The 27,718-nt window shown below is 42.8% G+C and overlaps 1 protein-coding gene across 1 annotated transcript; it reads right to left on the minus strand.

Moving 5' to 3' along the window:
* On the minus strand, positions 1-24,797 carry PANK3 (pantothenate kinase 3). Its single transcript, XM_090288558.1, has 7 exons — positions 24,428-24,797; positions 16,479-16,831; positions 14,152-14,405; positions 11,414-11,590; positions 7,778-7,901; positions 4,894-5,019; positions 1-3,736 (listed from the first exon to the last, which is right to left on the minus strand). Exons 1-7 carry the CDS (start codon positions 24,453-24,455, stop codon positions 3,686-3,688), a joined length of 1,113 nt encoding a protein of 370 aa, XP_090144684.1. The 5' UTR covers positions 24,456-24,797; the 3' UTR covers positions 1-3,685.
* Between the last annotated feature and the right edge of the window lie 2,921 nt (positions 24,798-27,718).

Genomic DNA, 27,718 nt, shown 5'->3' on the forward strand with positions numbered 1-27,718 from the left:
TGAAAATAAACCAATTTATTGGAAAAATAGGTCATCATGGACATGTCATGGCAAATCATCTTAAACAGGTCAGAGTATTATTAATTACAAGACGATGTATTTCTAGTACTTTATACATACCACAGAACAGAAAGTTAAATGGAAGATAATGCACACTTGTTTTTCTGGTGGTTAGTCTCTCAGTCTTTCCATGGCTTCAAAGGAGAAGTTCTAAACTACATTCTCAAATGCAATAAACTCAAGAGCATTAAGCGCTCACTCCCCCGCCCCATGACACACTTAAAATATGAAACATTTTCTATACAACAAGCAGTGGTCACAAAGGATATTTGGAAGCCCTTGCCTTGCTAAGCCTTCCACCCAAGAACGCAGCCTTGGAAATGGAGGCAAGAGCCCCGCGGGACAGGGAACAGCTCTCCCCTTCCGCGGCTTCACTGCTCGCGGACACCAGCACTTAAAATACAGCAGCTGCGTTTGTGAGCGTCGGCAAAAACACTCAGGAATCTTTATTTGGCAAATATTTAGCTCCCTAAAGGGACTGTCTATTACCATGTATAGTATTGGCAATAGGACTGGACTTTCCTGAACTAAGTCCATGTATTTCAATTAGAGGAGCCGAGCAAGGAATTGCCCGTGTCCACAGGCAGGCAAGTCTGCTAATCCTTTGTCTCGGGAGAAGTTGGGGTGTAGAACCGATAGCCATTGGTTCTAAAAGTCTCTACTTAAAAGGCGATCTTTTGGGGGGCGGGGAGATGGCGGGGGTGGAAAGTTCCAGACCTCTGTATTCTTTACTAAGCTTCAGAACAAACTGATAATGCTCCCTGCACTTGGAAATGTTAGCATTAAGAAGGAAAACTAAAACCCCCGAATTAAGAAGATTCTCTTGTGTGTACATAACTCAACAAAGATTTAATAGGGCCTCTTTCTAATCCTTTAAAATTGGCTTCTCAAAATTAAATTAGGTGAGGTGGGGGAATTCATGTTGCTGGAACCGTCCAATTTGCTTCCATGAAGGACGTATGGGTGGTGGAGACTGTTGAGGGCAGTCAGAATGGGTCTTGGGCAGCTTTACAATCACAACCGGAAAAGCAGACGTACCGTGTGAGGCCAGCAGGAGGCAATGGAAGGTATTTTTGGAATGGTCACAAATACGGCTTGTCTGCGTAAACGAGCCCAGATGAGCTACTGCCTACCCCCTTTCTCTTTTTAAAAGCTTCCCGTATCTTCCCCTCGCAAACATTCTCGTACAAGCCCACATTTGTGAAGTTTTAGTGGCTACGTGCTAGTGTTCATTTCTGAGAGCTGGCTCTAAGATTGCACTAATACAGGAGCCACGGCCCAAACATGGCCGCCGAGAACTTGAGGTGGGGGGAGTCTAAACTAAGATGCGCTGCAAGTATTACAATACAAAGGGTTTTGAAGACTCAGTAGAAAAAAACCGAAAGGTAAAAATCTCCTAAATAACTTTTAATATTGATTACATGTTGAAATAACATATTTAATATACTGAATTAAATAGAAATATATAATGCAAATGAACTTCACCTGTCTCTCTTTAATTTTAAATGTGCCTCCTAGAAAATGCAGAATGACACGTGGCTCACATTTTGCTTCTATTAGCACTGTTTAAAAACAGAACTTTTGAGGCATTCTATTGATTGGGATTAGAAGCAAACCTATTTACCGCCATATTCTCTCAAGGAATTTCTTGAGATCATAATCAGAAACTGGAATCTTGGCAGCCTTCATCATAATTCTAGATAACACACGAGGAAAGCCAAGTGCAAGAGCGGGAGGTGGTATTCCCCTTAATAGGCCTCTCAGCAGGGTCACTACAGTTCTTAAGGACAAGAAGTCTGAATCACAGTCCCAAATTAAACAATGTATTGATCACGTTAATTTATACAGACTTTGATCATTCCACTTGTTTCTTAAAGACCACCTTGACCTCTAGCTGCTAATTTACAGTGTGCCACAGGAATAAAACTTGAAGTTATAGTCATTAAAACAAACTTTTGTACAGATGCCCAAATCACCAAATTTAAAAATAAACTAACTAGATAACTTTTGGCTGAAATATCTAGCCATTACAATGGAAACATCAAAGAAACATTTAGGTGTAGGTTTTCAAAATGATTACTGATTGACACGAATTCAAAGTTCTAAATATTCTAAATTCTAAAAAGTCACATCAACATACTTTCCCCAATACGTCTTCAGTCCTATTATTCATGTTTATGTCTTTAGACAGAGAAAACTGAATTTTAAGTATTTGAGCACAAATTTTGAAAACGCTGAGGAGAAATGTCTTTATCAAGCACCTCTTTGAGAGTCTAGTGAAAACTGTTCCCTAGGGAGCAAAACTGTATGTTACAAAGACACACTGCAACGCTCCTTCCTGTAATGTAAACTGTTGGTAAGCTCTTCAGAGCCCGTTCTGATTCACTGGGAACTGAAGGAAGTGAGCGGTTTTCCCCAGGTCTCCTGCCACGTAAGCCATGAGGAAGTCTCACGGTGTCGCTGAATTACTGGGCTCCAAAATGTCACTATCAGTGTTACTACTAAAGTAAAAATCTGGAAAAAATTTATAACAGTATAAAAAATAATTCAAAATAGAGAACAAATTCTAAGGCAAAGAGTTACAAATTTTGCAACTATAATTCTTTTATTACCAGAATGTACAAAACACTGGTCCTTTCATAATTCTGCAGTACTGCCTAAGAATGCCATAGTTTCAAAAACCTCTTTTAGATTTCCATCACATCAATTTAGAATAAATGTGATTTTGTTGCTGTTCATAATAGTATTAAGTCTTTAGCTTTGATGGTTCAGACCTGGTTAAACAGAAAGGACTGAGTTTGGGCCTGAGATCACCTCAATGTAGTACAGAAAGAACCTCCCCAGTGCATGCAAACCGCACTCCATTGGAGCAGTCCTCGGGCCTCATCAAATGGTCTTTCAAATAAGTAATTAAGCCTCCAATTAAAAAATATTAAGCATTTTAAAACGTATCAATTAACTAATAATATACAGGAAGTGCAATGTCACCAAATATGTGCATTTTCTAGGATTTGTTTGAAATTCAGGCTAATATATAAGAACTATTTCAATTAAATTATGGCATTTGAAAAAGGCTGTACTTCTGGGGAAAGATCACATACACATGCTTTTTTGGGGGGATATGTTAGGAAAACTACAATAATGAATAATTATTCCCTTTCATTTCTAAAATCACATAAAAATGATCATCTTTGATTGCCATTTCAATTAATTTTGATACAGGGGATGTTACTGTCTGCTTACTAGTAACAAAAACACACACAGAACAGACTTGTAACAAATATTCAGTTATTCTCATGAGCTAAACATTTCTGAGACATTAGTTTCGTGTTGGAGCGTACAGTACTGCAGGACTGGCTACATAAAATAGAAGCTCTCCGAGAGAAAGCTCAGGAATCAGAGGCTGCGTTGCATTGGAGGACAGCACACCTGTCGGAAACACTTCCCCCTGCACGAGTTCTCGCTGTAATATGGCAACATTTAGCAGCTTACACTTGGACATTTAAAAATGAACAGAAATAGTTCTGCTTTCACCCTTTGGTTCCCAGTGACAAACAATGCAGTGAAATGCCTCTGGTTTTCAGTTCCCCCTGGACGACATTAGCAGAGAGAAACCTGATGCTTTTTAGCTGAAATTTGGCAGCCCAAGAAGTGCACCAACTGCTCCAAAGTATCCCTGTATAAGTAAAAAACAATTATTAATGCAGTGCAGCTTTTAAATTAGCATACAGTATTAACCACTATTAAGAACACGTTTATATTTATCTAAGAACATCTATTCAGAAATCTGCTAATTTTTGTCAGCTGTTATAAAAATTTTTTTTTTTAATTTTAGCCCAGGCTGGTGTGGCTCAGTGGATTGAGCACTGGCCTGTGAACCAAAGGGTCGCCAGTTTGATTCCCAGTCAGGGCACTTGCCTGGGTTGCAGGCAGGTCCCAGTTGGGGGTGCATGAGAGGCAGCCAATGGTTGTTTCTCTCACACAGTTTCTTTCCCTCCCTTCCCCTCTCTCTAAAAATAAATAAAATCTTAAAATTTTTAAAATAAAAACTGTATTCTTAATATATACACCTTTGAAATACCTATTTTTAAAGTGTGGCTTCTAGACATGAAAGCGTCTAGAGCATTCACTGCCATCCTCTGCCCTGTCTCCTCTCCTCAGTAAGGTCCCCGAGCTCGGCCTGCCACTCTCCGTGTGTCCCGTGTCACGGAGCTACAGGGAGTGGCCACGAAACACGGAGTGCTGAAGAGAACACACTTGGAATCTATCATTAAAACTCTTATATCCATCTGACTTCCCAGAAACAAAATAATTCAAAGTAAATTTACTTCATCTAAAGCATTATGTGACCTGATATTTGCTTAGATCAGAATTCAACTGACTGTAGTGAATAGGAAAAAAAACTAGAACAACAAGCTCCAAAATGTGACAGCGGTTACTGCGGCAGTGGGGGGTGAGGTGGGGGTGGGAAGATCAAGGAGAACTTTCATTGCTAAATCCCGTAGTTCTGTACTGCTCACGTTTACCACTGGTCACCCCAGGGGGGAAAACCAAACAGACGCAGCACTAGGTATACAAGCAGCCCAGCACTGAAGGAGCTCCCAGCCCTGATGCTGCTCTCCCGCGCAGAAGAACTGTGAAGTTCTTATCTTAATGGGGTGCCTGCCAGGGTTCAATGCCCCCACCCCCTATTCAGGCTGAAGCGAGGAAATCAATATATACGGAGGGGAATCACAGTTCTGTCCTTGTTTACAAGCACACAGCAGGAGGCGACAGATGAAACCCGCACATAAACGCGTGCTCTGGGGACGCAGACACCCCCTGCGGTCACACCTCGTGCTCCAGAAACAGCGCTTTCAGCTGGCCTTTCGACCAGTAGTCCAGTGCGTACGCCAGAAGCTTCATGGACAGAGTGTTGACTCGTAGGAAGTTCCCGACAAAGACAACTCTGTTTATTTTCTAAAAGAAAAAAAACAAAGAAATTACTTCAGGAAGGAGCGATGAGTTGATTTTACAGTACAAAAGGGTTCACAAAATTTCTATTTAAAAATGTAAACAACTACCTTTCATTAGGGCCTGCTCATACCTCCATAATCCTGTGTATTTTACAAAGTTAGTTCTGGATATGTTACTGCACATTTATCACAACCCCCAGAGTGCACGCCCTCGGTGAGCCCAGAAGTACACTACGGACTCCGGGTGACCACGGCGTGTCAGTGCAGGTTCGTGACTGTCACGAACGTGCCCCTCTGGTGCTGGGTGACGACCGAGGTGGCCGTGCATGTGCGAGGTCAGGCGGCATGGAAGTCTCTGGACTTTCCACTCCTTTTTGCTGTGAACCTAAAACGGCTCTAAAAAATATTTTGATTTTTCCATTACCATTTGTCCTCCCGAGACCTTCTTCCACCTCTATCCCTCCCCCCAAAATAAAGTCCTTTAAAAAAGAAAAGTTCTGGAGAAGACCCTAGTAAATGACCACAGATGAGACCTGCTTTTGAAAATGGCCGAGAAGTAATCCACTGAACATAGTAAGTTGGACCATTGATGAGATTAAAGGAAAATCTTAGATGGAAGAACGAGTAGTCTCCAGAACAGGGATCTCCCGAAAACCTATTTCTGCTCTCTCAGTGCTATACTGACCTTGTGAGGATACATGCCTCCACGCTGAAGTTGTAAAGTGTAAGCTATGGCCTTTGTTATTGTGAAGACAACTGGCCGGTGAAAATCTAGACCTACAGGGCTAAGGAAGAAGGTCCCTAAAGGGAAATATTCCCAAAACCAAGGTTAAAATGTATGCTCATGACTCCCTCAGCCCATTTAACCACACTGTTACTAAGACACTAACGAGATAAAACTGTGGATTTAAATAGTAATTCAGAGGGCTAATTCAGGTTTTTTTTGTACAGTTCTCTGTTGGACCCTCTCCCACCCAAATATCAACACGCATGATTCTTTCACTTCCTTCAAATCTTTGCCCAAAGGCCACATTTTCAATAAAGGCTCCTCAGTTACACGTCTGCCCTCTGCCACGCTCCAGTCTATCCTCCCTTCTCTTTGTCCTGTTTGATTTTCTTTTTGAAAAGCAGCCCTTGTCACCAACACAAACTGAACAATCTGCTTATTTACGGCACCACCAGAATGAGGGCCCAGTCGGAGGTCACTGTTTTCTTCACTACACCCCAGCGCCTAGAACAAGGCCCGGCACGTGGCAATATGTAAATGTTTATTCAATGTGTAAGTGGACAAACACAAATAAAGGGTTTCTTCAAAAAGCAAATTCTGCTTTCAGTTAAATATACTTCAAAGTTACAAAAATACGGCGGACAGCTACATCTACCACATGGAAGCAGAGCTGCACAGGCTCCTTCAAACATCGCCAGAACAGCTCACACGCGGAGGGCCCGCAGCCAACGCCGCCACAGCACACACCCCTCCCACACCCCTCCCGTCCCGCGTGGAGAGCGGCCTCGGGGCCCTCATAGCCCTGTACAATGCTGCTTGATCCATACGCGACAAGGCAGCACTGTAAAGAAGCCGAGGGCAGCGAGAAAACTTCCAAGCGCTTCACCGGTCAGACGCAACATTAACAGAAAATCCGGGGGAAAACACTGTTTTCTTCTTACATCTTTAAGAGATTTAGGTCGTGTACAGTCATGGGCTGCGTAACGGTATGTGGGCAATGCCAGTTTGGACCCCGAGCACGACGGCGGTCTCGTACAATTAGGACGGGGCTGAGAACCCCCGCGGCCTAGCGCTGCTGCAGCGTGGCCCGCCGTTCGGGTGTCAGCGGTGACACTGGCGTGGACACGCCCGCCGCAGCAGTCCGGTGCCGCACACGCCTGGGCAGTGACGCCGCCAGTGCGGCTGGTCTGTGTGTTCGCCGCGCGACAGTTCTCCTCGTTATTCTACAGGGCACGCTTCCTACTTCTAAAGAACGCCGGCTGTAAAACGGCGTGCCGTGTGGTACCGGCTCAGCCTCATATGCCTCGTGGTCACTGGGTCTCCTGGCTGCTTCCTTCCTTCTTCTTTTTCTAATTATGTTTTTTCTCCTCCCGCGAGGACATGCTTACTGATTTTAGAGAAAGGGGAAGGGAGGGGGAGAGAGGGAGACAACCATCGATGTGAGAAAGAAACAGTGATCAGTTACTCTCATATGCGTCCCGACCAGGACTGAACCCGCAACCCGGGCATGTGCCCAGGCCGGGACTGGAACTCACGACCTTCTGGTGTATGGGGACGATGCTCAACCCACTGAACCACACTGGCCAGGGCTGCAACTTTTGTGCTTGATTTGATTTCACGTTGTTCTGTGTAACAGGCCACACGGGGGGGGGGGTAGCCCCGGAGCAACAGGCCTGCTGTGCGGCCCGGGGGTGCGTACGCTGTACCATCTCGGTCTGTGCCAAGTGCCCGCCATGGCGTTCAGAGCCATGAAACTGCCTAGCGGTGCACTTCTCGGAATGTACCCATAGTTAGGCAGCGCATGACTGTACTTCCGAGGTGAAATGTAAATGTCAGTTTGTCCTATTTCCGATTCGAATTACCTACTTTCTTTAAAGGTAATATAACAACTGTGTGCATAACATACATAATTAATGACTTGGGATCTAATGGATTAGGTCTCCATTTTATAGGCCTCCTTAAGGGACATGAAGAAGCCCTGCTATATGTACGTAAAACTCCAATTCACATTTTTCACATAATTAAAGATTTTTACCTCATTAACAGCACACATTCGTGCCACAGAACCAATATTATTGGTGATGGTAACTAAAGTAGCTCGTGCTAGATCTTCTTTACTAACAGATTCTCGCTTCTCCTTATAAATCATGTTGCCAAAACTGCAGAGAAAGGAAAAAGCAAACAAAATCAAATCTGCAGATAAAAAGCAACATTTCATACATTTTAGGGATTTATCCTACAGATAAATCTACACATATATAGGTTTACTCATTGATCGGATGAACTGTACGTAGCAAAATAATGGAAACAAGCCAAACATCAAATAATGAAATGCCACGAAGCTCTTAAGGGAGAGAGGGTGGGGATGGAAGCAGGTTGGGGAGGGAGAGAGAAGGGGAGAAAAGGGGGCTGGAGGGAGGAGAGAAAGGAGGGAGGGGAGGCGGAGACAGACTGTTAATATTGCTCTTAAGAGTATATAGAGGACTTCCGGCCAAGATGGAGGCTTAGACGGACGCGCTAGGTCTCCCTCTACAACTAGAGAGGAATACAACTACTTCAAAACAAAAGATAACTAGAAATTCCAGAAAATAAAACTACACGGAAGCCCAACATATGAAGTTATAAACCAGCAGCGCCCTTTGGGCAGGTAGGACGAGCGAAAGGGGGCGGCGCTGTTTGCGGTCGCACCTGGGACAGCGGCGGGGAGAACAACCCCGGCTGCAGTCGAACCCCCGGCAGCTCGCGACCCCAACGCTGGGAGAAGCAGCCACCACATCGCCTTGAACAGTGAGGCCCAGGGGGGCGGGAGGACGGATCCCGGTCTCCTAGCGGAATAACTGTGTGAATCCATCTTGGACCCCCGCCCCCAAAGAAAGCGCCACAGGGCTGCGAAATAGGTCGCGGACAGGCGCCGGTCGCTGGATTGTGACGACAAAGCACCACGGCACAGCAAGAAAGGCTGCCGAACGGTGCCGGTCGCTGGGTCATTACGAGTACACAGGCACTGCCCCCTATAGCCAGCCCAAGAAAACAAAACGCATCTGTCAAAATGAGGCAGACAACTATAGAAATCCTGGTGGCACAGGTCACCAGGCAACAGATGGAGAACCTGACAGATGAACAGGTAAGAAACCTGTCAGAGGCTCAGTTCTGGGCCATTGTTATCAGGTGGCTTACAGAATTCACAAAAGATCTGGAAAAAGATGAGAAAGAAGCGAAAAACATCCATAACGAAAGGAACAAAACCACATACGAGACAGATGGTGAGGAAAAAAAATCCAGAGTTCATTTCAACAAACTGGAATATGGAGAAGGAACAAGCAGTCAACCAATGCAGCGAGAGGAAATGGGAAGCAACAATGAGAGGATCAGAAACCTCTGGGACAGCTATAAAAGGCCCAACATAAGAATCATTGGTTTGCCAGAGAGCGAGGAAGATGAACTAGAACTTGAAAAATTGAGTGAAAATATAATAAAGGAGAACTTCCCAGACTTGGGGAAGGAAATAGACTTACAGGTCCAGGAAGCACAGAGAGTTCCAAAAAAACTGGACCCAGGGAGAACCACTCCAAGACACATTATAATCAAAATGTCAAAAATTAAAGATAAAGAGAGAATCTTAAAAGCAGCAAGAGAGAAGAAAAGAATTATGTACAAAGGGGTCCCAATTAGACTATCAGCTGACTTCTCAAGGGAGACCCTGCAGGCAAGAAGGGACTGGCAAGAAATATTCAAAGTAATGAAAATCCAAAACCTACAACCACGAATACTCTATCCAGCGAAATTGTCATTCAGAATAGAAGGACAGAGAAAGTGTTTCCAGGACAAAATAAAACTGAAAGAGTTCATTAGATCCAAACCACTGTTATATGAGATGTTAAAGGGACTGGTTTAGAAAAAGGAGGATCAAGACAATGAAATCTAAAATGAAAACTGCATCACAAGAAACAACAGAAGCTAGGGAATTGAAACAAAGGCAAAACTAAACAGGCAACGAGAGTGGAAAAAGAACTATAGGTATGGGGAACATATTGGGGGGAGGTCAACAGGGAGGGGGAATGGGGAGAGGGAGGGAGATGATATAGGAATTAAGGATCATGGTAGGAGGGAATGGAATAGACAGAGAGGTTGAGAAGAACTGTATGCACAACTAATGGACATGATCTAAAAGGGGGGGACAACTGGAGGGAGGGGGGCCACCGGGTGGAGGGGAGCAGAGGGAAGGGAAATTGGCACAAATGTAATATTATAATCAATAAAACACATTAAAAAAAAAGAGTATATAGAGTATGCTATCCAATGGCGTATGAACGTTACCTTCTATGTAAGGAGAGATAGGATATGTTTCTGTATTTGCATGAACACTGAAAGGATACTCAAGAATAAAAATGGTTTCCTGCAGGTTGCACTCAGGAATACCTCTAATATCTAATTTTCAAGAGACATGAGTGTTCAAAATTTAGGGCCTGAACTGGGTAAGAGGAAGGCCCCTTACAATTTCCTGATATATTTAATGCTTTCTAAAAACTACATAAGCAACTTTATTTTTAATTTTTCTTTACTGATTTTAGAGAGGGGGAGAGACAGAGATAGAGAGGGAGAAATTCCAATTTATTTATGCATTCGTTGGTCGATTCTCGTATGTGCCCTGACTGGGAGTCCATCTGGCAACCTCGGTTTATCAAATGACACCCTGACTGGCCAGGCCCAACTTTATTTTTAAATTTTCATATATTATAGTTATTAGTTTCAGGTATACAACATAGCGATTAGACATTTATATAACTTAGGAAATGATCACTTTGGTAAGTCTGACACCATCCACAGCAACTACATTTTTATTGCCCATATTCTCTATGCTGTACTTTACTCTGTGACTGTTTTTCTATCCGATAATCTGTACATTTTAGTACAGTCCTCTGTATCTGTCTATTTACTTCGTATTTTAGATTCCACATAAGTGAGATCATATGGTCCTTGTCTTTCTGTTTCTGTGTCTGACTTATTTCACTTAGCATAATACCCTCTAGGTTCATCCATGTTATTGCAAATGGAAAGATTTCATTCTTTTTTTCTCCTTCTTATGGCTGAGTAGTATTCCACTGCACATACGTGCCATGACTTCTGCATCCACTCCTCTATGGATGGACACTGGGGCTGCTTCCCTATCTTGGCTACTATAAATAACACTGCAATGCACATAGAGGTGAATGTGTCTTCTCAAACCAGTGTTTTGGATTCTTTTGGATAAATACCCAAAAGTGGGACTGCTGGGTCACGTGGTAGTTCCACTTTTGATCTAGAGGAACCGCCATACTGCTTTCCACAGTGGCTGCCCCAGTCTTTGTTCCCACCAGCAGAGCACAAGGGCTCCCTTTTCTCCGCGTCCCCGCCAGCACGTGTTGTTTGTGGATTCGTTGGTGACAGCCATTCTGACAGGTGTGAGGTGACACCTCGTTGTGGTTTTAACTTGCATTTTTCTGATGGCTAGTGATGTTGAGCATCTTTTCACGTCTGTACGTCCTCTTTGCAGAAATGCCTGTTCAGGCCCCTAGCCCATTTTGTATTTGGATTGTTTGTTTTTTGGTGTAAGTTGTATGAGATGAGTTCCTTACACGAGTACACTTGGGATATAAATAAACTTTAATCGCAACATAAACGTTAAGCTTACCTAGATGCTACAGCCCAACCTGGCAGCCCGAACCTTTCATAATCTCCTCCGTAAATATCACGGACCAGTTTGTCAGCCTGGGTGCTGTCGCCCTTGGAGGCCATTTCAAGAGCCTCCTCAAAGCTCTCACAGCCAGTCAATAAGCTGCATAAGCCCAGAAAGGTGCCCCCTCCGAGGCTGAAAAACAAACACAAAAACAAAAACCTCTATGAGCCACATTTACCCACTGTGTTCCTTACCCAAGGTAAAAGGGTGGAGCATTTAATTATTCAATAAACACGTAAACATACTGCTAATGCTATATGCTGAAATAGTAACATAATGAAGAAAGGCTAAAAATGCTTAGTGAAACCAAACTTGTCAGACCAAAGAATAAACTGAAGAATAAGATCCCTTGGTGGAAACAACATAAGGACAGGAAGGTCTTTTATATCTTCCAATAACTTCATCTGGTACGTTATAGTTTTATTACTAAAAAAAAAGTTTTTATGTGCATGTAAAAGGATTAAGCGTTAAAAATTTATACCATATGAATTAAAAGGAGAAAACTTGTGATACTAAATGATTTCCAAGAATGGCTTTGTGAAAGGTCTATTTATTTGGTCTGACAAGGTGTGATACATTAACATTTAACATGACCTAGGAATAAATACGGAGAGGAAGTTGGTGTCAGGCTGGTCGTTATGTTCATGACAGAAATTTCCTTGGTTCTATCGTTGTTTGGGGTATGCTCACAAGATGCAATCATGTCTTCCTAATCTCTAAAGCCGAAGCCTCTGCCCCTGAGTCTCAGCTAAACTTGTAACAGGTTTCTGTCTTTGAATCACTGCTGGAATATACTTAACAGGCTGAATTTCTGCCTGTTCAGTCTTTTAAAATTGATTGACGTGGGTAATGCAGTAAGTAGTCCCCTCTCGTCTGTGGGGGATACGTCCCAAGACCCCCAGTGGGTGCCTGAAGCTGCGGGTAATACTGAACCCTATATCTACTGTGTTTTTTTCCAGGAGGCATACCTAAGGCACATTTAAGTTTATATATTAGGCACAGGAAGAGATTAATAATCAAATAAAAGTAATTATAACAATATACTGTAATAAGTTATGTGAACGTGGTCACTCGTCTGGGGGGACCCCTGGCTGGAGGTCTCGGGCCCCGTGCTTTCTGGGGCAGCGCGTCGCCATCAGTGAGAACACGTTTTCTGTTCACGTCTTCCGCCCACCAGTTCAGTGCCCTTCCCACCTAAACTAAGCGCCTACCGCGCACTGAGCTGTTGCTGACAGTCTGGGGGTCCTAGCAAAGCTAGCATTTTTTCCTCCTTCACAATTTCACACACAGAAAATTCGACCCCTTGAGCATACAATTTATTAAGTCGAGATCTTCCACTTAAAGAAGTCGAAGGCGTCTTGCAGGCACATGTGAATGGCCAGCATCACCGCCCCGTGCTTTGGGACAATTAGCGTGAGGTAAAGCGAGAGCCACTTGAACCCAAGCCCTGCAGCCCTGCAGCAGGGGCCCCGCTAACCGGGCTGGCCACTCGCGACTAAAGGGCGGGAGTGCACACAGCGCGGAGAGGCTGCACAGAGGGGGTGACTCATGAGCAAGACCGCGTGGGGGTTTCGTCACGCTACTCAGAACGGTGTGCAATTTAAAACTCGTAAACTGTTTATCTCTGGAAGTTACGATTTAATATTCTTGGAGTGCAGTAACTGAAACGACATAAAGCAATACCGCAGATAAGGACGGACTTTGGCATGCAGTTACAAGGGAGGTAGGTTTTCAGTCACCACGGAAATAAAATACTGATTTTATTAAACAGTATATAAATAAATAATACTTAAATTTTAAACAGGAGTACTATACTTTAAAATTGAAATGAGTTTTTTCTCAAATCAATATTAAAGTATTCCCACATCATTCTCAATTAAATAAACAGAAGCCTCCACCCGCCTTAAAATTGATGAGTACATATCAGAATCATAAGGACAAATTTAAAATCTCATTTCACATTCATGTTTCAGGTGTAAAAGAAATTTTATGAGATGTTTGGAACACTAATGTTACTCTATAAAGAACTCATGCTAAATTCCTCCTATAAGAGTTAATTAGAGCCCTGGCTGGTGTGGCTCCGTGGACTGAGCGCCAGCCTGCGAACCAAAAGGCTGTCAGCGATTCGCAGTCAGGGCACACGCCTGGGTTGCGGGCAAAGTCCCCAGCTGGGGGCATCTGAGAGGCAACCGATGGCTTTATCTCTCACACACTGATGTTGCTCTCCCTGTCATTTTCCCTTCCTTACCCTCTCTCTCTCCAAATAAATAAATAAAAAATATATATAAAAAGAATTACGATGCTGCCCAGTGCTCAGCATGAAATCAAGATATGGCAAGCTTTAGGCTTAAATACATCTAATTAAAAAATGAAAAATAAGCAAAGAAAAATGCTTTAAAAATTAAAAAGTCATAGGAATCATTCCAGACAATAATTCACTCTTAACATTATGGAAAATGTAATGCCAATTTGTGCTAACTCAATATAAATATTTAATGATTTCGAGTCATTACACATACATGCCTTTAAAACATATTATCTGCAACACTTTAATTTATACTGGCACATCTACATACATTTCTTGCTGTTGCACAAATACGTGCTATTTTCCCAGTGAAGCGAGTATCAATACTGATTTCACAACTTCTGTGTATAACACCGTATGAACGCTGCAAAAAGAGACGGTCACGTACCTTGTCCCAGTTACTCGTTTATAGTTGTCTTTGGAATGGACAGCGAGAATACTGACCCCAGAGCCGATGTTGACCACCAGCAATGGGTAGGGGTCGTCCAGGTTAAAAGGCATTTTTTGGCATCGCTCAGGTTCTGAGGCATTGGCAAAATAATAGCACTCTGCTTGTCCATTGAAACTGACAGAATCTATATACAGCAAGCCCTTTACAAGACAGTCAAGTTCATCCAGTTTGTGCAGCTGGAGGTTTCCAATCTGTAGAAACGGTAACAAAACAAGTTTTGTAAAGTGAACAAAGAACAGCATTCAGAATACTGACTCGATTGTATTGTAAAATTTTCACGTCCTTTACAAAACTTCAAAATCATCTATGACCCTGCATTTTTACTCGTTTTGTTTCATGGCAAAATCTCTTTGGGACTTCATCTCGCCCAGTGGTTCTCAGTGATGGTGGCGTTACCTCTGGAGGCATTTTGTAAATGTGGGGACACTTTAGTTTTCACAAAGATGGGGAAGAGGAACGAAACTAGAATCTAGCGGCAGGGACTTGGGATGCCAGACATCTGCAATGGGTAGGGCAACTGTGCAAAGCAAAGAATCACCCTGGTCCTGCATTCTCTGGGGAGCAGCAGGAAACTCTGTGCACAATTCTCCAAGCCTACTTAAGCATGAAGTATTTTATCTGCATGTGTGTATGAGCATGACGTCTCGTTACGTGGTTTTAGTACACACGGAACTGCCAGGAATGCAACCACCGAATAAACCACGGACATGCTGCACTTCTTACTGCTCGCGCTTCTACTGTGTATTGTTTTAGCATCTTAAAGTTACAACACCGACAGCAACACAGTTTATGGCATTTGATTCTCCAATAAACACATCATGAAGTCTAGCACCTGAGGCTTCATAATTCATGGGCAATCTATGTATAGGTGCAGGCAGGCATCTACCTACCTCATCATGCCCTCCCACGCGATCACACCAGAGAATCTACCCACTCCCTGTTTTCCATTCTAGTTTTATGAGTACCAGTTTGAAATTATTAAATTCCTGTCAGATTAGTAAAGAATATATTATAAAATATTTGTTATAAAGGATCTCAGCTTAAATATCACTTTCTCTGGGAAGCTCTTCAATCCTGTAGGCCTTGTCATGTACCACCGCCCTGGTTTCCCATGCCGCCTCTTTTCATAGCAATGGTACTGAGTAGAGGGCACTGTAGTTCTACTTATAAGTTCCTTAGCTGTGTGGTCTAGGACACTGAACTCTTGCAGGGCCAAGTTTGTGTCGCATTCCGAGGCGCGTTCTCAGCATCCAGCATAACAACTGAAACACCAGATGCTCAAATATTAGCTTAATAAATGACTAAGCATCAAACAAAAACAAATATTACAGGACTTCACCACTAGAAAACATTGATACTTTTTACAAAAATACAAAACAAAACCAAAAAAAAAAAAACCCAAAAAAACTTTGTATCTGGATATCAGTATTTTCAATGGCCAGAGAAAGCTGGCTTCAAGGACACTTCTTTTGGCAAATGTGCCCATAATTCAGTCTCAAATTCATAAAATGTATGTTTAAATTATTCAATAAGATGAATACATATCAGTATTATCCATTAAAGAAAAAAAGATTTCATAAGAATTTGCTTTTAAACTACCCTGAATTACAAGGGCTCACTTATGTGAGCCATATACGCGATCACTTCTGTTCTACTAACCTTTCTTGAATGAACTGATGAATTAACTGGCATACATGCATATTTTCAGGGTAAAATTTTGGTAGCTCAAACACCAACTTTTTAATCTTCATTTTAATAAAAAGGACAAGCCTGGCAAACTTCTACTAGCACATAAATCAATGCTTACAAAGTCCTCTTGCCATATCCAAATAATCCCCTTTGAGACGGGAACAAAAACCAGGGGGAAAAAAGGGGGACAACAAGGACTTTCAGTTAAGTGACTACTAACCAGAAGGGAGATGGCCCTGGGAGAGACGACTATATGTGGATAATACCAAAAAACCTGCAAACACAGCACAATAACAGTGACAGTAATTGCAGCCCCATTTATAGCTGGCTTTGTACACTGCCAAGTCCACTGAAGTCCTTTTATTATTGCAGTCCTTAAAAGTGAGCAGGTTTTAGCAAATACAACCACCCCAAATCTCGGTAATTTTTACTTATCCTATAGAGGTGTTTAAATGCCCCATATCAAAAGCTAGTTATGCATCAGCAGGAGAAATTAATTTAAGAAATCTAGCCTCATATTTTAAAAACTGAAGGCAGTGGGTATCAGTTTTCGGCTTCGGTTAGCCGACACGTACTGTGCGAAAATCCTCTTCAAACTTGTAAGCGCCGCCCCCTGTGGCACAGAGCACCGTGTGTAAAGTGGAGAAGTTTTTATCACGTCCCATTTGGATAAAAGTGGGCAGGTCCTGGGTTGGAAATCTGATAAAGTGCAGGTTCCCTCTTCGGCCAAAAAGCGTTAAACCCTTCAGTTCCAGGTGCACATCCCGAATCCCAGTGGATCCGTAAGCGACATTAGAGGTCAAATATTTCCGGATACTTTTCAAGCTCTCGACTTCTTCTTGTTCTTCCTCTGCCGTGATATCAATAGGCTCGAAGTACGAGAGCTTTACTAGCGTGCCCCCAATGTCCATGCCGAACCACGGGAAGGCTGTGGGGAAGAAAGGAAAACTTAAGGAGCTTAAAAAAAAGTAAAATAAGTTTAGACCATAATTTGGGAAGCTAGTGCATCAGTAACCTAAACAGGTTCTGTAAATTTGTATAAACAACTAAAATGCAGGAAAAACTGACTAAATTTTATTGCGTGGTCAGCAACGGAGGCTATCTTAAATAAGTAATACATTTTTGAAACAAATGACAAATCATTTCCAATTATTCCTGTGGAAGTTACATATCAACTTTCTCTCCCCTGTTCAAAGAAATCAGCAGTAGCAAGTTGCAATACTAAAGGTTATGGAGGGGAAATTCCTAGCAAGTGTCTGCTTGGACAAACACATGCAAGGAAAACAATATGGAATAGCTCCACTGGTCCAAAAAACCTGGGCCTCCTTCAGAATTTTCCAAATCTGTTGAACAGATATGTCATGAGGGCACCTTTCAATGGGCATTGGCTAAAATAGGGATCCTTCTGACATTACATAACCAAATGAATTCTCCTATTTGATTAATGCTGGACTATAATCAGACTTCATGAGGAAGGGGGTGTGGAAATCACTACTGCCACATAAAGTACATTTTGGGATAGAAAAATTCCTACAAGGTAAGATTAAGCTAAAAACCTTTACTTCCCAAAATTCAAAACACATTAGAAGTCATTTAACATTTGCAGTTTTCCTTCCTGGATCTTTGTCAATGCCAAGCACACACATACAAATAAAAATGTTACTCAGAGAGCAAACTACAAAGCTGAAGCATCACCAGGTTCAAGGTTCATGTCATTTTTACTTTAAGTCAAATCTGGCTGCTCCTAGGTTGTAAATACCTGAAGACTGTCATTCTGAAAAGCAAACTTCCAGTAACACTTACAGGAAGAACTTTTTTAATTCTTACACTAAACCACGAATTAAGTATCAAAGAAACTTCGCTGCCTAGGAAAATATTTCAGGTTTACAGATAAAATACTGGGGAGCACAAAAATATCTACTTTCTAAAGCTAAGCATGAGCACCAAGGATTTTGACCCTAAAGGTAATACCAACAGCCGATTCCAAAATATGTTAGGCAGTCAGGAAAAAAGCTCACAGAATGAAGTTCTGTTTATTCAGTCTACACTGTAGGGAAGTATTAACTTCTTGACTCTTTCCCAGAGAGAAAATGACTGCTTGGGTAGAATTATTATCAGAATGATTAAAACACACACACACACACACACACACACACACACACAGGAATTTTACATCTCTTCACTTGTTTTAAATTGCATTAAATACTGAAGAACATTATAAAATGTATATGTGTGTGTAAGGCATAAAAAGATAACACAGTCATCAGCAACCAGGAACTCATGAAAAAGAACAGAATGTTACCATTCAGTTTTACACCACTGCGAGACCCACTTGTTTGTATACTGGACTGGAAAAACAGAAGGTTCTATGAAACAACTAAATTAAATTGGAAAAATAATATGATTTCCTTAGGGGTCATTGCCCACAGACGTGGGCACTTTAAATCAGCAATGCAAAAAGCCCAAGAATGATTTCACATCTAGCCTATTAGCTATGTCTGTTCTTTTGGTGCGGCCTGTTCTTAAATGGAGGCTAACTAGAGATGCTATACTGCAGACTATGGAGTTCTTGGTAACCGTAATATGAAAACTAGAGCATTACATGTCCCTTCTATCTCTAGCAAATCGCAATTATGAAAATTTTCTTCTTACTACCAGGAAGGTAGGGACAGAAGGAGAACTCACTCAGCCTTGCCAATGGCTCCAATTAAAAAATAAATAAATAAATTGCTAGCAGCCACCTTTTGCGTAGGAGGCTTTCAACTCCGCAGAGTTCTGGAATTCATTTCCTTATGCCAGAGAAACAATCACCATTAAAAAGCACAGGGGACCCTGGCGGGGTGGTTCAGTTGGTTAGGGTGTTGTCCCGATATGCCAAGATTGCAGGTTTGATCCTTGGTCAGGGCACATGCAAGAGTCCACCCATGAATGCGTGAATGGGTAGAATAATAGATCAATGTTTCTCTCGCTCAAAAACAAACAAAAAAACAAAATAATATGGGGGAGGCCAACAAGAACATAGAAGACACGAATTCTTAATTATAATTATTCCTGTCACTTAGTAATTGGGCTAATTACCAACTTTTACATTTTCCAGAGCATTAACATAAAATATTATTTTTGTCACTGACTAAAGTGGGGGATGGGCATGGAGCTCAAACATGATTATTTTTTTAATCCTCACCCAAGGACACGCTTACTGATTTTAGAGAAGGGGGAAGGGAGGGAGAGGGAGGGGCAGAAACATTGACATGAGAAAGAAATATCAATCAGTTCCCTGTTGTATGTGCCCCAAACCGGGATGAACCTGCAACCTAGTTATGAACCCTGATTGAGAATCAAACCTTTAAGTTTACAGGACGCTCCAACCAACTGAGCCACACTGGCCAGGGGCTCAAACCTTATTTATCTGCAGTGAAAGTATGAAAATAAAAGATTATTAAGTACAGTCGCAAGTCCACCAACAGTTCCACGTGGCAAGAAAAATATTAGTTTCCTAAGAAATCAGACAAGTAACTAGCTTTGCTGCTTCTAACAAAGGACAGGTTAAAAGTAGATCACCAGCGCATAAGGAGCCTACTTACTGCATATAACCTAAACGTTTCTTGTCCTTTGCAAATAAAACTACTGCCAAGCTGAAAGAATGAACCAAAATACACACTTAAAAAACAAAACACACATTCCATAAGCGTAAGTAAGTGCTTTTATGATGGCAAATACACATTATCTTCTCTATACTGAGAAGGTCCTAGAATCTCTTGTGATCTGTGTATTTGGTCTTCAAAAATAGAAAATAAAAAGCAGTAGCCACTATTCTATTTCTGACTGGAGCCGTAGAGAGCTTCCATTATGTCTCTGTAAGTTATAAAAATATCTGGACCTATCATAAGCATAGAGCACTACAAAAATTATGCTCCTTATCAAATAGATTATGTATACAAAAGAAGAAACCCAAGTGTCTAATCATTTTTTTAAATGATTCATCAGCATTAGATATCTAGTCACAAAGGCTAGACTGTTAACTTCAAGAAAGCTGTGTTGTATAAGTCTGGCATATTGTGAAATTTTGGTAAAGGGCTGGGGAGAATCATTAAAGAGCTATCCAGTTGCTACCGGCCCAATGCAGGTTTCAGCCCAAAGAGATCCTGTGCCAAATTAGAACTTAACTGATCTTTAACATAAAGAGAACCAAATGCTGGAAATGTTCAAAACACCTGGACTATTTTCAAAGAGCAAAATTCTAAAATGGGCACGTGTACTAGTACATTTCAGACATGCTTCAAGTTCTTGGATAAAAAAATTTTACTGCTCCCCATCTTCATTATAAATGAAATGTTGGTGTTTTGAAACAGATTAAGGAAATTTCCCCCTTGGTAAATCAGTTACATCTAAAGGGCTACTGGAACCTGTCCTATCTAATTATACCTTACCTTCTACTGGAAGTGATAACACTTGTTTCAGGCGTACAGTTCTATGACACCTCACCTGGATATTGCACTGTGTGCTCACCAGCCCAAGTCTAGACTCCACCTGTCACCATGTGTTTGGCTCCCCCCCCTTCCCCTCTTCATCTCCCCCCCATCCCCTTTCCCATCTGGTAACCGCCACTCAGTTGTCTGTGTCTGGGTTTGTACTTTGATGCTTTCTGTTTTACATCCCTCATATGAATGAAATCATGTGGTGGTTCTCCTTTTCCGTCTGACTTATTTCACTTAGCGTGATACTCTCAAGATCCATCTATGTTCAATATCTTTTCATTTTTTATGGCTTGGTATTCCATTGTATACATGTACCACATTTTCTTTATCTAATTGCGTCAAAGGACATTAAGGTTGTTTCCATGTCCCGGCAATGATGAATAATGCTGCAGTGAACATAGGAGTACATATATCTTTATGAGTAAGTGTTTTCAATTTTGGGTAGATGCTCAGAGGAGGGATTGCTGGGTCATATGGTAGCTCTATTCTTAATTTCTTAAGGAACCTCCATGCTGTTTTCCATAGTGGCTGTACTAATTTGCCTCCTCAGTAGCAGTGCACAAGGTTTCTCCTTTCTCCACATCTTTAACCACACTGGTTATTCCTTGTCTTTCTGATAATAGTGATTCTAACAGGTGAGAGGTGGTATCTCAAGGTGGTTTTGATTCGCTTTTCCCTTATAGCTCGTTACATTGAGCATCTTTTCAGATAGCTGTTGAAAAAGCGTCTGCTCAGGTTCTCTGATCATTTTTTAAATGATATTTTTTGTTCTTGTTGAATGAATATGAATGTTATATATGTTGGGTATTAGCCACTTATTGGAGGTATCATCTGCAAATATCTTCTCCTACTCAGTGTTCGCCTTTTGGTTTGTTGATGGGTTGGTTCCTTTGCCTCACAGAAGTTCTTTAGTTTGATGTAGAACCGTTCGTTTATTTTTGCTTTGTCTCCCCTTGCCTTTGGGGGTCAAGTTCACAAAACCCCTCTGAGGCCAAGGTCCATAAATTTAGTACCTACCTGTTTTCTGGAAGTGATAATTCTTAAGTAGTGACTCAATTTATAAGGTCAATCAAATTATACAGAAGGAAACTACAAATAGATGCTATATAAGTTCATCTGGTTTTGTCAAAAGCTTCAGGTAACTTCCTGCTTGGGTTAGCAAAGCAGATTCCAAAATGCATATCACATCAAATATCAAAAGATGAAAAAGTTTACTACCACTTTGTTAATCATTTTACATGCCATATAGGGAAACAAAACAAAGGCTGAAGAACCTATTACTTTAATAAATCACGTCGATCAAGGTACAGAGGAGCATGCAACTGCTTGGATTTTTAATATCTAATGTTTAAGCATTATGAAAAACATAAAGGTAAAGCAAACATTGCCATTATTTTTGGTCTCGTATTTTTAACTAGCAAAAATTTCTCATTAGGTTCATGCTTGATTTCATCCTTTTCTGGGAATTGAATTCACACATAATTTCAAATGCTAATCTTTTCGTTATATATAATCTACAGGATGGAACCAATTCCTTTTCTTATTTTCTAGTTAAATACATGCATTTGGCTTATAATCTGGTAATATATTAGAAATGTATCTGAAAGTGAATGTTTTCTAACGCTCAGGTGAATAAGTAAGGAAGTGAGTGAAGCCAAGTCTCTTATTTAACCAGCATTAGGTCACAGCTTCTAGTACTGGTGCCGCTGTCAGGGCTCCATGAGGCAACGCATGTCAACGCATGATGATACTGCCTCACACATGCCAAGTGCTCACTACCTTTGTGATTTAAAAACCCTGTACAAAAATAAATAAAATAAAAACCCCATGCAAGTACTCAAAAGCAAAGCAAGTGTATCTTTATCTAACCTGAGTGATTTAAAAAATGGAAAGAAACACACTTTCCAGTTATATATATTTCCAGGACAGATGACATTTTCTTTCCCACACACAAAAGCCCAAGAAGTTCTTTATTTTTACCATAAAGAATTGAGTAAGCAGTAAAGTCACCTTTCATTTTATTTTCATAAAGTCATCTTAAATATATAAGAAAACAGAAATGATTTTTAGACTTCTAAATCAAATTAACTGTCTAGTTTTTCAGCACGACCCTATTTTAACATTAATGGTCTCACAATGTACCACAATGTAGTAATAGCCAACTGGATTTAACCCGTAGGTGTTCTTTTATTTCTCAACCTAAAGTTTATTTTATAAACTTCTAATTATCATCTCTGCCGCAAACACCTTTGACAGAGGTGCATTCATATCTGATGGTTAAGTCTTCCCAAATCTAAGCAACCAAATCACTATCATGGCGAAAAGAAAAGATACCTTAAGAGCCAGAACCTGAGCTTGTCATACCCTTTGCGACAGTCTGGGTGGACCTCGAGAACATTATGCTAAGAGAGGTAACCCAGTCAGAGAACATATACTGTATTTCGCTCATATGTGGAATCTCATGAACACACGGAACTCACAAGCGAAACAGAGACAGACGCATAGATGGAGAGCAGGTTGACAGCTGGGGAGGGTGGGGGGTGGGTGGACTGAGGATAAAGGACTCCAGGACAACGATGTGGTGACTGCAGGGTGGGGGCGGGATGGAGGTAGAGGAGGGTATAAGGAGGACAAATGGTCATGGAAAATACACAAAAAAGTGAAAAAGAAAAAAGGAAATGCTACAACAAGCAGACAAAATGTCTGTGTTGAGGGGTGATGTCCAAGAGCGTTACGTACTGCAAATGTTCAATATAAGTTTAACTCAGCAAATGTAAATCAGATGTGTTTCTGTATTACTTTGTCATCTAAGCCTTCACATCACTTACAGGCTCCTTGCATGAGAGCTCCTTAGCACAAGAAATTATCACTAATTTTTTAAAAATGATACGTGTTTTTATTATATATATATTTTTTTAATTGGCAAATACACCGAGCAGACCAGAGCAGAAAAGTTCGTGTTCCTCTGGGTCTGCAGACTCTGCCCTATGGGCACACAAGGCAGGCCAGGCTATGAGTCAGAGGGCCCGAGGCCGTGACCCCCTTAGCACAGAACTGGCTGGTGGGCTCCGCGCTGCAGAAGTTATCCTGGGCTCCATAGGTTCAATTTCCTCATCTGTAAAATGGAACCAAATTATTTTACATTTAAATAACAACTAGCCGTTTTCAGGGGGCCTCTCCTTTGAGGTTCACAAGAAACCTGATGGGTGGGACAGGCCCGTGATCCTTCTTATATCAGATTTCTTAGAACTGCTGGATCGCAGGTGTTGATATTCTACAAACTGCAGGATATAAACATAATTCTTAGATATAAGCATGCATCCCATATTGCTCGTTGCTCTGGAAATAATGGACTTAATGTATGACAATCGCAATGGCTGAGTGATTAAATAAGCCCTTTACAGAAATAAAAGGTTTTTAAGAAGCTAAAAATAAAAGCCAAGAGACGTTGATCTGCTGGTTTTGCACATACAGTTGTAAAAAAAAATCTGAATATTCATCAAAATATTTAACAGTAGTTAACCAGTAAGGAGCAGAAATGTGAGATTTTTATCTTTTTGTTTTTGAAACAGACATAAAACTAGTTTTAATTTTAAACAAACTGAAGTCCCTGGTGGGTCTCAAGCACAGGCGTTTCAAAGCTCTAAGTGTAACAACGCGACCACCCCCTGGGACCCACCGGGATTTCAAGGACACGAGCTTTAGAAAGCCCAGCAGTCGGTAGAAATGGGCGGGAGCTGCCCCGGCGCAATCTGACAGTCGCGACCACCCATTTTCGGCGAGTGCAGCGGAGGCTGGGCGACGGCACCGGCGGATCGAGTTAGACAGTCCCTCTCGCACCTCCCAGAGCGCGAGGAGGAAGCGGGGGAAAGGGCCAGGGGCCGGAAGGCGACTGCGTGCGAGTCTAGGGGAATCGGCCCGGACCTCCGACGCCACGCCGGGCTGCAAGGGTCCCTCCGCCCCAGCCCATGCTGGGCACCAGCGGGGAGCCGGGCCGCTCCGCCAAGGGGCTCCCCCCACCCAGCGAGCGCAAGCCCCCATCTTACAGGGCTTCTTGGCATCCTTGATCTTCATGGCGACGGCCTGAGGGGCGAGGGGCAGCCAAGGGTTCGGTGCACGGAGGGTGGTGGCAGCGACTCCGGAGGTGGCTAGGCCCGGAGAAGAGGCCCAGCCGGTTCCACCCTTTAAGCAAGCCGGGCGGGGCAGGCGGGCAGGGCGGGCCTAGGGCGGGATGGCGGTGCCTGAGGCGAGGCCAGCCCAGGGGTTGGGCCCCCAACCTTCGAGAGGGGCGGCCAGGACCTAGCGAGCTGGGGAAGGCCGCCGGCCTCGCCTCTCGCGGGGTGGGGGGGAGCACCCCCGCAGCTGCTCCAAACAAAAGGCCCCGTCCCCGAGCCGCCGCACGAAGAAATAGCCCGCCCAGGCCTAGCGCCCACGTGACGCGTGCCCCCGCCTCCTTCCCCCAGCTCTCAGCACGGCTGCTGGGGATTGTAGTTCTTCAGGTCGTGAGGCCCTGTTCTCAGCCTGCAGCTGCGTGGTTGGACTACAAAGCCCAGGATGCATTGCGGCCGCTCCTCCGCGGCCCCTCGATTCGGGGGGGTGGCCTCAGAGTGGTCCCAGAGAGAAAGGGGCGGGGCTTCAGTCACGCCAGTGACAAGGCCACCAATGGTGACTGATATGGGCGGGCTGCGGAAGTCTAGCTCTGGCTCCGCAGGGCCCCCTAAAGAAAAGGCGAAGGGACCTGTCATGGCTGTTCTGAAAGTCGCAGACTTACCCTGCAGGCAGCCGACCTGGTCACTGTGCCGTGGAAAGCCCTAAATTCGGGGCTGCAGAGCCACCCTTTAGCCCGCTGAATGCATGTGTAAATTAAAGTCGTTCACAAAGGAGTCCCCTGGCCTAACCGAGACACCTCGAATAGTGGAGTAATGGTGTTGATAGGATGAAGAGCAATAGGAATGACAGGTGGCATTGAGTGCTTACCATGTCCAAGGCACTCTGCTAAGCACTTTGGGGGGAATTATTTGACTTATTTACGCAACCGTGTGAATTACGTACAATGATCATTTGCTTTATTATCACTCATTTTGAAGATGGGGCAGGATGTGGAGGTAAATCCCTTGCAGAGCACATGCTCTTTGTCACCGTTCCAGGGTCCCCTCCCGGGGCCCTGCAGCCCAGCCCCTGCCTTCGAAAGCGGAAATTGATTCCCAGATAAGAAAATTAGATATTCTAGTTCTCATAGTGAAACTGGAGACGTTGGTGCTTGTGCCGTCTGTCACCTACCAGAGCCAATAAGCAGAGACAGGGGGTAGAATCTTTATGGGCGTTCTATTCAGAGGGTCAGCGATCCGAGAAGACGGTGGATTTGTACCCTAACAGGCCGTCTTCAATTCCATTTTAAATGGACCCTTTTTTATAAGGAGAAGAAAAGCGGAGGTAAGGGGTTTGGAGTTCAGGGACAAGGTTAACTCAGCAAATAAAAGCTGCAGCATTCCTTCATCTGTGTCCTGGGCGGTGGTGTTCTCACCCTGGAGCTCAATGACTCACATACCCTCTTGGTTGCTTGCAGTCCTCCCGAGGCACAAGGTGGGACAGTTCATAGTCTCCTGGAGTCACGGTGGGTCATTCCTTCAGTTCCTGAGACAATAGCTTTTTACATACATTGATTACTAAGCTTATTAGGTGTTATCTGAAACTGAAATTTCTCTAACATTTGAGTCCCCCCTCAATAGCAAAGCCAGTGTACCCCTTTCCTTCTGCCGCCTGGTTTCTGGGTCCTGTAACTAGAAGGGGAAGAAACAGCATTGGGGATCTTCTGGCCTCCGCTCCACAACTATCTCCCACTTAGCTGACCGGCAATTCGGCAATTCGGTGACAACTTTAGCAATGAAAGGTTTGAGAGTTAGCAAAGGAGGATTGAGCCTTCTCGTCCCTTCCTTGTACAGGATGAGCTACGGGTTGTGAACAAGGACGGAGGGGACACAAACTACCACGTAGGGAACATGTTCTAGGAGCTGGCACTTGGCAAGGTGTTTTCCTTCTTAACTTTTAAATGTAATGCTCTCTACCACCCTTTGAAATATAATGACTAAGAACTCCAACTTCAATTCACATTTTGGTCCTACAGCTTGGTAGTAAATTTGGGCAAACTAGTTCATCGCTGTGGTTCTCATTGGAAATAATGATGCCGATCACATTTCCGGTGATTGAGTTGGGGACTAGATGAAAGAAGGGTTGTATAAAGTGCTTGCTGCATTGCCTGGCATATAGGTATTGATAAGTAAGGGATGTCTGTGTTTATTATTGTATTGTTATTGTTATCCTTACTTTAAAGAAAGAAAGGTTAAATATCTAAACTGCCCAAGGTAAGTATTTAGGGTGAGACCCCAGGTCCGATTGCTGCTTTGTGCTTCCTTGCCTTTTCTTATTTTGATCCCAGGTTCCACATTTGTCGTTTAGAAGTATGTCTTTTTATTTAGATTAAAAAAAGAAACATCTTTCAGAGCCGCCAGGTAATGTGACCTGATAATTTAGAGTCCCGAGTGGTATACTTAACCATCTTGACCTTCTTGTCACTTCATCCCACATAGAGCCCCACGTATTCTCAAATGGTCTTGTTTTCCCACAGTTTTACTCGGTGAGAGTTGTGATTCTGATTTGACATGGCTCACATAGAGTGTTCACGCTCCCATATGATTCACCCACTGATTCTTTAAGTCTTGTGCGCACACACCGTTCTCTGCCAATGCATTTCTTTTGATTGTTGTCTTGCCTCCTTTTGTTAGTATCAGCTTGGAAGTCAAAGGGGAAGTAATCCTTGTGGGTTGGCCGTGGTCCGAAAGGAAGAACTAGAAATGAGACGCCATGGGCATTTGGGTGTGTTTTGGACAGAGGGTCTTGTTAGTTTCTGTAGCCACAAAGATGAGCATGCACGTGGATGACTTAGCTTAATGTTGCTTGGAAGTTAGGTTTGCACCTGGGATGCTATGTGCCAGAAAAACAGTGAACTTTACGAAGCGAGAATTCCAGACGTAGATGAGGCATGGAATTTCTTTGTGACCCTGGGAAAGTTCTCCCCCCCACCCCCCCGGGCTTCAAATCATCCATCTGTAAAACGAAATGATTGTCTGAGATTTCTTCCATCTCTGCTTTTGAGGTTCTCTTTTTCTGAAGCAATATGAGATGTGTTCGACTATGTTTTTTCCTTTACGTTTTCCCCAGTGTTATTAAAACTGACAGGTCACCTTGCTTTCATTTCTGGACAAAACCTTTCTTCTGCAGCCCCTGTTGGCGGTCAGCCCAGTCCCTCCCTGCAGCACTGTCTGGTTAACTACATTTTC

This window comes from Furipterus horrens, unplaced genomic scaffold (genome assembly GCF_987537825.1).
Source record: "Furipterus horrens unplaced genomic scaffold, mFurHor1.1.pri manual_scaffold_10, whole genome shotgun sequence".
Lineage (NCBI taxonomy): Eukaryota > Metazoa > Chordata > Mammalia > Chiroptera > Furipteridae > Furipterus > Furipterus horrens.